Here is an 11,113-nt window from a genome sequence, read left to right on the forward strand (position 1 = left end):
ACAAACTTTTTGTGTGAGCGCGACTTGCATACATGAATGTAGCTCCAAAATTTTGGGGTCTTGCAAGCCACGTTTGGCAGAACTTTATAGCTTTGGTCTCTATTATTATTTTTGTAACTGGTGCATTTAATGTGAGTTAATGTACAATTAATTCATTTAATTTTGAATTAATGAATACAATTACAGTTACAAAGATTAATATATAAATAGACATTTGCATCTCATTCTGACACAACCAGATACTCTCTTCTCTTTCTCTCTACATATATTTTCCAGCAAACATTTTTAGACAAGTGATCTAATCCGGCAGGACACACTGCTTCATATGTTGTACCCTGTGAACAAACAACAAATATGTTTAAGGAAAATAGTGTCAACCCTCAGTCAATCGATGTCATTCTTTACTAATAATTTATTTTGTAAATTGATTACCGAAAATTAACACAAGGTTCGGCTTACAACTTTCTCTAAATTTGTTAATTTTCATCTCTAATACCATAAAAAACAATTTTAAAACATTCATTAATTACTTTTCACCAAATGCGTTTTAATTATTTTTCCAAATTGCTTTTTGACGATAAACGATTTTGACTAAACTACAAAAAAGTCATCGTTTTCGTTGAAAGTTATGACATCCGTCTATTGGTTTGTTTTTTTTGCATGTGCCGTCAATAAATTCATAGTTTGTTAACATAATGGACCTTAGACGGTCCATTTACATTGAAGGTGTGGTCTTAACTCTTAAGTCCCTCCTAAATGATCATTCTATCCTCATTTTCTTCTTTTATTTAATCTTCAATATTCATATTTAAATACCTTAACTAATAAACAACTTAAATACCAAAAATAAATCAAAATCAAATTTATATTATAACTTAAACAACAATAATATACGTTAATAAAGAGTAAACCTTACATTAGTTTTCGTAATTTTTCAGGGTACACTTCTATGACTATATATATATATATATATATATATATATATATATATATATATATATTAAACTTGAAGGCTAAAAGACACACACTTTTACACACAATAAGATTATACAGGAAAGCACTAACATGAAGAAGGAAAAACTACTTCTGCATTAACATAAAAAAACAAATGAACATCATGACTTATGAGGCTTACACGAGAAAAGAAACTGACAACTAAAGGTAACTTCTACCAATAAATTAACTCCTGACTACGGAAAGATAAAAGCTGAAAACCGAACAGAAGGAAATAAACATAAACTTGACAAAATAACCCTGCACATGCATTTAGGTGTTGTACTTTTAACACTTCCCCTCAACACCTAATTTAACTATCCCCATAGCATCACAGAACTCAAACAACTTCTTGCTGGCCAAACCTTTTTGTCAAGGAATCTGCAACTTGCTTTGTGGTGTTAATATATTTCATATCAATTTCACCTTGTAACACCTTTTCACGAATGAAATGATAGTGTACCTCGATATGCTTGGTTCGGGCATGGAACGTGGGATTCTTAGCAAGTTATATAGAAGATATATTATCACAGAACAATGGTACACTATAGTTCACCTCCTGTTTAAGATCCTTTAGCAATTGTACCAACCATACACACTCCTGAGCTGCCATTGCAGCAACTCTATACTCTACTTCTGTTGTTGATAACAAGACTTTAGGGTGTCATTTACTACACCAAGTTACCACACTAGATCCCAACATGAACAAGTAACATGTGGTTGATATACGTGTATTGACATCACCAGCATAATTTGCATCATAGTACCCTGACATCTTGCTTTCTTCTCCTTTCTTGAAAGAAATACCCCAATTTAGTGTCATCTTGATATACCTTAGTACCCTTCGTACTGCATCCAGGTGAGGCTTTCTTGGATTTTGCATGAAGCGACTCAAAACTCCAACAACAAAGGCTATATCAGGTCTCGTTAGAGTTAAATATATAAGGCTTCCCACAATTTTTCTATACATTGAAGCATCTTCCAGTTCTCTACCTGCTGTTGCACTAAACTTGACATTTGCATCCATGGATGTTATAGCTGGCTTGCTATCTAACATCCCAAACTTATTTAACAGGTCTGTGGAATATTTCCTTTGATGCAAAACAATCACATCATGCTGGTAGCTCAACTCTAAACCTAGGAAATTATTCAACCTTCCCAAGTCTTTCATATAAAACCGAGTGTAGAGATTTTCTTTGAGCTGAGTAATCATTTCATCATAGTTTCCTGTGATTATCAGACCATCTACATATACCATAACCACAGCAACCTTGTCTCCTTTACTTTTAACAAAAAGACTTGCATCAGAAGCGGTTATAGAATATCCGTTATGTTCGAGAAATTCAACAATCTTTCCGAACCAGGCTCTCGGTGATTGTTTTAGTCCATACAAGGCTTTCTTAAGTTTGCATACATATTGTGGATGGGTTTTACTTACAAAGCCCTGAGGTTGATCCATTAGAATCACTCGATCAAGTTCTCCATATAAAAATGCATTACTCACATCCATTTTCCACATATTCCATCCTTTACTAGCAGCTAAGGCCAGTAGAACTCTCACTGTGGTTAGTTTTGCTATAGGGCTAAATGTTTCTTCGTAGTCGAGTCCGTATTCTTGAGAGAAACCTCGTGCAACAAGTCGAGCCTTCATCCTTTCTACTGAACCATCAGCTTTCCGTTTGACTTTATAAACCCACTTACAAGAGATTGGCTTTGCATTGGTTGGTTTAGGAACCAATTCCCAAGTTTGGTTTCTCATTAGAGCAGTGTACTCTTCTTCCATGGCATTGATCCACTCCTTTTTGAGGCAAGCTTGTTGGTACGAATCGGGTTCTATTGCTACATTTTCAATTACAACAACATTTGCATATCTGGGATTTGGTTTCTTTGGTCTTGATGATCTTCTCAGACTCAAGTTTTCACCACCATCTTCATTATTGATTCTTGGATGAAAACTACCAGTTTTCCATGGTCTAGAACTTTGGGATTGAGCTTCATCATCCTCCAGAATAACATCTACTTCATCAATTTTTAAGTTGACATCAGAGGATTCAAGATTATCCTTAAATAGACCTGAATTTGGAAGTACTTCACGATTTGTTGACCACCATGATGAAGCTTCATCGAATACAACATTCCTTGAAGTGTAGCACTTTCCTGTGGTTGGGTCACAACAACGCCATCATTTCCTCTCTTGATCATATCCCACAAAAATACATCGAGTTGCTTTCTTTTCCATTTTGCTACGAAGATGATTAGGCACAAAAACATAAGCAATGCAACCAAACACTTGAAAATGACTTACATTAGGCTTTATATTCCACAGCTTCTCAAACGGTGACAGGTATTTGAGCCCTTGTTGAGGTATTCTGTTGATTACATAAGCTGCAGTCTTCATAGCTTCTGCCCAGAAACACCCTTGTATGTTTTTATCATGTAACATGCTGCCACAAATCTTGGACAGATGGCGATTCTTTCTCTCTGAAATTCCGTTCTGCTGTGGCGTATTGGGACAATTCAGTTGTCGTTTAATCTTGTGTTTCTTCAAATACATTTAAAATTCATCAGCAAGATACTCTCCCCCATTATATGAGCGTAAACAACCTATACTACCTCTAGTTTCTCTCTTAGCTTCAAGTTTGAACTCCTTAAACTTCATGAACACTTCTGACTTTTCTTTCATAAAATATACCCATACATATCTTGAGAAATCGTCAATGAAAGTTACCATATACCTCATGCCTTTGATTGATGACTGTTTCACAGGTCCGAAGACATCATAATGAACAAGTTCTAAGGGAGCTTTCGACTTATACTTTGAACTTTCGAAGGGTTGTTGATGCGCTTTTCCAAATTGACACCCAACACAGATAATATCCTTTCGGATTTCTAGTTGAGGAAGTCCTTTCACCATCTGTTTCTTCATCATTAAGTCAAGTTTATCATAGCTCACGTGACTTAATCTCATGTGCTACAGGTCTGCATTTTGATTGCTTTTTGTCTTTTCTACATACGCCGTCTCAGCCGACATCACAAAGATTGAATCAGCCCGTCGTCCCTTTAGTATAGGTTTTGATCGAGTTTCGAATTCTTTGAAGATCTTCACATCATTCGGACCAAACAACACATAGTGACCAGATGAGGCCAATTGTGAAACTGAAAGAAGATTCTTCTTCATACCCGGAACGTGATAGACACTTTCTAGTCTCAATTCTTTGTTGTTATCTTCTGGACGAAACACTACATTGCCAACATGTGCAATTGAGAGTTTAGAGTTATCGGCTATCACAACCACTCGACTACCGCCATAATTGATAGAATCTTGAAGTTTCTCATGCTCCCCGGTCATATGGCTTGAACATCCAGAGTCAACAATCCATTCATCAAGACTATCTTCACTATTTTCAGCAGTTGCACTAAACGCCACTTCGTCCTTGACTTGTTCATACAAAGCTTCTGCATCCCAGGCTTCTTCTTCTTGCGATGCTGCAACATTACCCTCTTCCAACTGTTCTGATCGACAGTTGCGTGCCATATGTCCCTTGCAGCCACAATTATGACACTTGAAAGGAAATCGTTTGTTGGAGCGATGGTTCTTTTGTTTATCCTCAGATGGTTCTCTTTTTTCAAACTTACGAGTATTCTTCCCCGACTCATAGTTTCTAGTTTTATCAGAGCTCTTTTTGTAGTGTTGGCTAGACTGTGATCGATACTTTCCTTTACCCTTTTTTGCATAGAGGGCTTCTTCATCAGTCTTAATCGAGGCCCTACTCATCTGCTTCACTAAGGCTTCCTGTCCGGCTAGGAGATTCTCAAATTCAACGAGAGAAGGTTGAGTGGCCCAACCTTGAACCGCTGCTACAAAGCTTCTGAATTATGGTTTTAGACCATGAATTATAATCCTTTTCATCCTTGTTTCGCTTATCTGTGACTGAGGATCAAGCTCTGTAATTTCTCTGCATGTAGACTTTACCTTGTGAAAGTACTAGGGAATTGTCATATCCCTCTGAGACACAAATAGTAATTCATTCTCAAGAAGTTGTAACTTAGCATCATTCTTCTTAGAGAATAGGGTTTTCAACATATCCCAAGCCTCCTTTGGAGTCACTACATCCCTAATATGTTCCAAAATATCTTCTTCAACTGTTGTTTTTAAAACGAACATGGCCTTGCCTGCTTTAATCTTCAACTTGCGTAAGGTTCCATTGTTGTCTTCTTTCGTCGGTTGACTTGTCTCTGATCCATTTACAACTTCCCAGAGATCTTGCCCTTGCATGTATGACTAGATGCAGGTAGACTACGTTTTGTAATTTTGGTTGTTAAGTTTCTTCACTCCACCAGTAGTTTGAAGGTCAGCCATTGAACCAGGCTCTAATACCAGTTTGTTAAACTTGAAGGCTAAAAGACACACACACAGTAAGATTATATAGGAAAGCACTAACATGAAGAAGGAAAAATTACTTCTGCATTAACATATAAAAAACAACTGAACATCATGCCTTATGAGGCTTACACGAGAAAAGAAACTGACAACTAAAGGTAACTTCTACCAATAAAGTAACTACCCACTACGGAAAGATAAAAGCTGAAAACTGAACAGAAAGAAATAAACATAAACTTAACAAAATAACCCCTGCACATGCATTTAGGTGTTGTACTTTTAACAATATATATATATATATATATATATATATATATATATATATATATATATATAAACAAGATCGAGTAAAAGACTCTTTTTAAGGTGAAGACACGTGACGACACCTTAAAAAAATTGAAAAAAAAAATCTAAAAAAAATACAAATCATAAACTTGAGCATAGTACTACATCAGAGAGAAAAAAAAATATAAAAAAATTGGATCATTAAAATTGAAGCATGGATCATTTTTATGATCCATGTTTCAACTTTTATGATAAATGATTCAATTTTTTTCCCTCTCAAATATAGTATTATGTTCGATTTTATGATTGGTATTTTTTTATAGATTTTTTTCAATTTTTTTAAGGTGTCCTCACGAGTTTTCACTTTAAAAAAAGTCCTTACTGAAACCGAATTATATATATATATATATATATATATATATATATATATATATATATATATATATATATATATTTGAGTTTCTTTTTGAGTAGTATGCATTTCTCACAAACAATTTTTTTTCTTTCATCTAGAATTCGTTGGTGGTAATTAATTATTGAAACAATAAATTAGGCCCCATTTGATAGTTTTTTTCTGGGAAAGTGCTGTTTGGAAAAGTGTTGTATGAGAAAGTTTTCTGACTTGGAAAGAAACTATGTTGTTTGATTGTATATCTGATTGACTGTGCTAAATGATAAAAAATAACAATATTATTCTGTTGTTCTATACTGTGATGGATGAAGTTGCGGAATAATTACAAAAACATATAAATTGTCCTACAAAATCAAAAGTACATAATAATCATTTAAAAATTCAAATAGAATGTCAATAAAGTTGTTTTTAGTTCATTTTTTTTCAAGTTGATGTAAGGTTGTTTCTAGCAATTTTTTTTATAACTTAATATGTGATTCTTGACCCGATTTATTTCCGATAGTGGTGCGATAAATGAATTATTTTAAAAAGAATCAATCCAATAAAAATGAATTAAAGAAATTAATAATTCAACTAAATAATATTTATTAAGATATAAATATTATATATTTATTAATATATATAACAATCCAATAAAAGGAATCAATCCATAAAAAGGAAATAAAAACATAATTTTTAAAAATAAATTAATAATCCAATAAAATAATATTATTTAATACATAAATATTATACATTAAAAATAATATTTATTAATATATAAAAATCTAATAAAAAGTAATAATCCAATAAAAAAAGAAATTAAAAAATCTATTTAAAAGAAATGAATAATCTAAGAAATAAAGAGGCGGGGTTCAAAACACAATTCTCTTTCCAACCAATTCAGCTAGAAAGATATGATTTTGGAGCTTTCTGGGAAAGACATATATTAACGAGAAAGTCCCATTTTTTGTCTATATCATGTAACGCCCAAAATTTTCAAATAATTTTTCACAATTTAAAAACACACTTTCATTCATAATTGTTATAAAAATATCATTGTATCACAACAATCCATAACATCACATCCCAAGATCGTAGTATGTAAAAACTCCTCGTGAGTGTACTGATTAAGCCGGCGCATTCCTGCGATCCTCACTGGTACCTGAAATACATAACACAACACTATAAGCATAAATTCTTAGTGAGTTCCCCAAAATACCACACGCAACACATATTAGCCACTCGAGGCTATAACTCTGTTTGACCCTCTGGTCAATGTGTCTCAGTGGGACCCTCCAATCCCATAACTTTGTGGGCCCTCTGACCCTAACTCTGTGGACCTCCCGGTCCAAACTTTGTGAACTCTGAACATACATAGCATAAATCACATAGAAATCACATCATGCAAAAGCATACAAAATACTCTGTCACATAACTCTAATTACAACTCTAGGTAAAGTATAGTGAGAAGACTCACCTCGGGTAACTCGGTAATCTCGAACTCTAAAAAACCTGGCCTAGCCTCCGCCTAATCATATGAAAGAAATACTCTTAATCAATACATCTCTCAAGGCTAGACTATTCCCTCTATTGGTACTCTCAGAAAGGTAAAAGACCATTTTACCCATCTCATGGCTCAAACACCCTAAAGTTGACCAAACCCTAAAAGTCAACAAAAGTCAACTCTCCGGGTTACGCTGGGCGTACCCGGCGTCCTCCCAGAAACAGGGTGCGCGACCCCTTACGTCGCGCGTACTGGGATTACACCCGCGTAACTCCCAGTTTCAGACTCTAAGCTCTTGAGGCCTTAAACAGTTAAGATCCACGTCCAACTTCTAGATCTGACATTTCTAAGCCTCTTAATCCATCAAGTTGTTGACTTTAAGCCTTTGCATGGCTGGACAAGTCACTAACACCCATAACATTCCATTTCCCAAATCTAGAAGGCTCATAACTCAAGCATGACATCATAACAACGACCAAGATGAAATTTTTATGGATCTACAACACAAATATCACTGAAATGGGGCAGATTTAGGTCAATGGAGTACATTACACTCATAAAGTCTCCACCTGTGGGACTTTTAACCCTAGAAATTGTCCATGCAACATCAAACCAAATAAAGAGGAAAGTTTTGAACTTTATACCTCTAGATGAAGCTCCTTTCTCTGAAGATCTCAGATCCAAACTTGCACTTCAAGCCCTAGCCTCCACAAGCTCCTCTCCTTCTTCTTCACTAACACACCAAGACACTTTTAGCTCCAAAACACACACTCTCAAGCTAAGGACAATGGAAGGCTCTCTCTTAGGGTTTCACTCTCTGATATGGAGGCTGAGAAATGAGCCTTAGCATCCTTTAAATAGTGCACATACCAAAATTTAGGGTTTGCATATGGACCCGTTACACCCAGCGTAACCCTGGGTACGCCCAACGTACCCAGGCGAGTCCGCGTCCAAATTAAGCGTATGAGTACGCGCATCATACTCCCCAGTACGCCCAGCGTACTCATTTGCTACAAGAACTCACTCAAGGGACTAATCTTGACAACTTGACAAAATGGAAGGGTTAAATAGTTTTACCTGAATTTCGGGATGTTACATATCAAACAGTCTTTCTAGTCCATTCAGCCAAAATGATCTGTTTGGACCTGGAAAGATGTCATTCAAACGGGATCTTAGTCTTAATTGGTTTTAGTTATCATATTTCATTTTCTTGTTTAGACAAGAACTCAATGGAACGTCGGTAGGATGGTTGTTTGGGCATTGGCGGTGAGACAAAAACGTATGCATTACAGAAAAGGTGGTGATCATATACAATAACTTTTAGTCATACACAACAATTTATGTTTTATATAGTTGTATAGTACAACGATTTAATGTATAAGTTATTGTATATGGTTACAAAATGTTGTGTACAAATCACTACCCTAACAGAAATAAACAAACACAAAAGAGTTGAAACTTCATAAAGTATGCTTTTATCTTGTTTAAATTTTGGAAACATGAAATTAATAACAAATTCTTGTAGTTAATGATCTAACTAAATATGGAAAAAAAACAAAAAAAATTGGGAAACCACAACTCCTGTAATTAAAACAGAATAAGAAAATCGACTGAAATTAGTGGGAAGTTGAAACTGAAGGACGAAACAAGCATTTTTCGCAACGACGGTTGGGCAAACCGTCTTTGCAGGTATTTTAGGAGCTCCAGCCCGAAGAGAGCTTCTTGACAATTTAAAGTAGGCCTCCAAATTTCAAACGGATCAAAAGTTATGTCCGTTTTAATTTGAGTATTTTTTTATCTCGTTTGTTATTCTCTCAATTGGCCGTGAAAGCATGAGCTAATTCTTTAATCTGCTAATGTCATTCTCCCTTAATTGAGAACAACTCTAACCGGTCGACCTTGAGTTCTCATGATAAATAACTTCTTCTTGCGGTTAGTATTTATAAATATAAATTTATGTAATATCAGTTTGTTTAATTGCTAATTTTATTTAGTTTTCACTAATTGTTGCTAAATTTATACTTACTTGACTAAGGGTCACTTTGTTTGGTTTGAATATTAAATCTTTAATTTGAAATGCTTAACTTTTCTTAAAGTATAAAAAGGTATATAAAAGTATAAAAAAGGGTGGCTTTTGGTTCTTGCTAGAGTTAAATAGATTAAAGTGAATTACCAATAGTCCAACACTATTAGTGAATATGTACCCACATTTCTCTTAGAGTCAATTTATTAATTATAATGAAAGTACCAACGGTTTGTTAATATGAATTGCCAAATTTCTGATATGATTAATTTGTTTAATTCATAATAAAGATTCAATTAGAGTAAATTTATTATGTATTATTCAACTTTATGTTTGTTTGTATATATCGTCGTTTTGCTTCTTCAACTATTTTGATTAATATATTGACTATTGGATAGTTGATGTTTTTACTTAATTTATAAGTTTTAGTTTTTATGGATACAAATAACGGTCTACCTATCATTTACTTTCAGCACATGGTTTTCTAATCAACCTTAGACCGTTCTTTGAGAAAATGATTGTCATTTACCGAGCTACCCTATGGCCACAAATTCTTTTAGACCTTTATGAAAAATTAAGGTTTAGGCAAAGAAAGATAAAGTAAACCAAGAGTATGCCCCATCTAAAAATAGAAGAAGTCTACTATAAATTTTGCATCGTACTAGATTCAACTTAATAGAGGAAAAAGCTAATATAAATTTTGGAACTCAATTGAACAAGTTTGGACTTTGGAGTTGAGCTCAAGCATTTAACAAGAAACCCAAAATCCCAAATAGCGTGTGGGTAGGTCGGGCTATTTACCCATAAGGCCATAACCAATTAACCACACTCCTAATTTTAATCAACTAATGCATTCATGAAAACGTGATGCCTAAACAGAATTTTCTATTTTAACATAAAAGATTAAAAGATATACTTTTCAGAAAGCATACGTTTTGTTTAATTTGTATTAAATAGGAAGCCTCTTTTGTTCGATTCATGTTTTTAGTAATTAACCTTTTCAGGAAAATCATAATTCCATTTGATTTTTTAAGCAACCAATCAAAAAATATATATATACTTTTTTCGGTATATTGTTGTGGAAATTTAGAACTTACTTTTAGTTGGTAGCATAAAAAAAATTGAAGTGTAATTGTGTAAATTATTATTTTAAACAAAAATTAATAATTAGTTTTGTTGCTTGATAGCATAATTTTACACTTTAGAACTCTCCAAAAGGCTAACAAGCTAAAACGTGTATTTAGACGTATAAGCTAATTTTTTAAATTCATAAAAAAATACATATCTTTTTACCTATCGATTTTATATATATTTTTTTTTGAAAAATATATCATTCAATTTTATTTATCTGATATAACAATTAAATATTACGTGATAGTAACAATGTCATATATATTTGATCTCTTATAATGTGTCACAATATAAAACTCGATCACAACCATATTAATTTCTATCGAGTTTTATATTTTTATACATGTACTATCAACAACTACTATAACATAACTTAAACGATTGACTAATATACTCTTATTGGGA

At 33.7% G+C, this 11,113-nt stretch overlaps 1 protein-coding gene across 1 annotated transcript; it reads right to left on the minus strand.

Annotated features, from left to right (window-relative positions):
- Positions 1–3,964: 3,964 nt before the first annotated feature.
- LOC145059523 (uncharacterized) lies at positions 3,965–5,269 on the minus strand. The gene is made up of 2 exons (XM_079007369.1): positions 4,980–5,269; positions 3,965–4,859 (listed from the first exon to the last, which is right to left on the minus strand). The coding sequence occupies exons 1-2, from the start codon at positions 5,267–5,269 to the stop codon at positions 3,965–3,967; spliced, it is 1,185 nt and encodes a 394-aa protein (XP_078863495.1).
- Positions 5,270–11,113: the final 5,844 nt, after the last annotated feature.

This window comes from Lactuca serriola, chromosome 6 (genome assembly GCF_051521515.1).
Source record: "Lactuca serriola cultivar US96UC23 chromosome 6, Lser_US96UC23_V15, whole genome shotgun sequence".
NCBI lineage: Eukaryota > Viridiplantae > Streptophyta > Magnoliopsida > Asterales > Asteraceae > Lactuca > Lactuca serriola.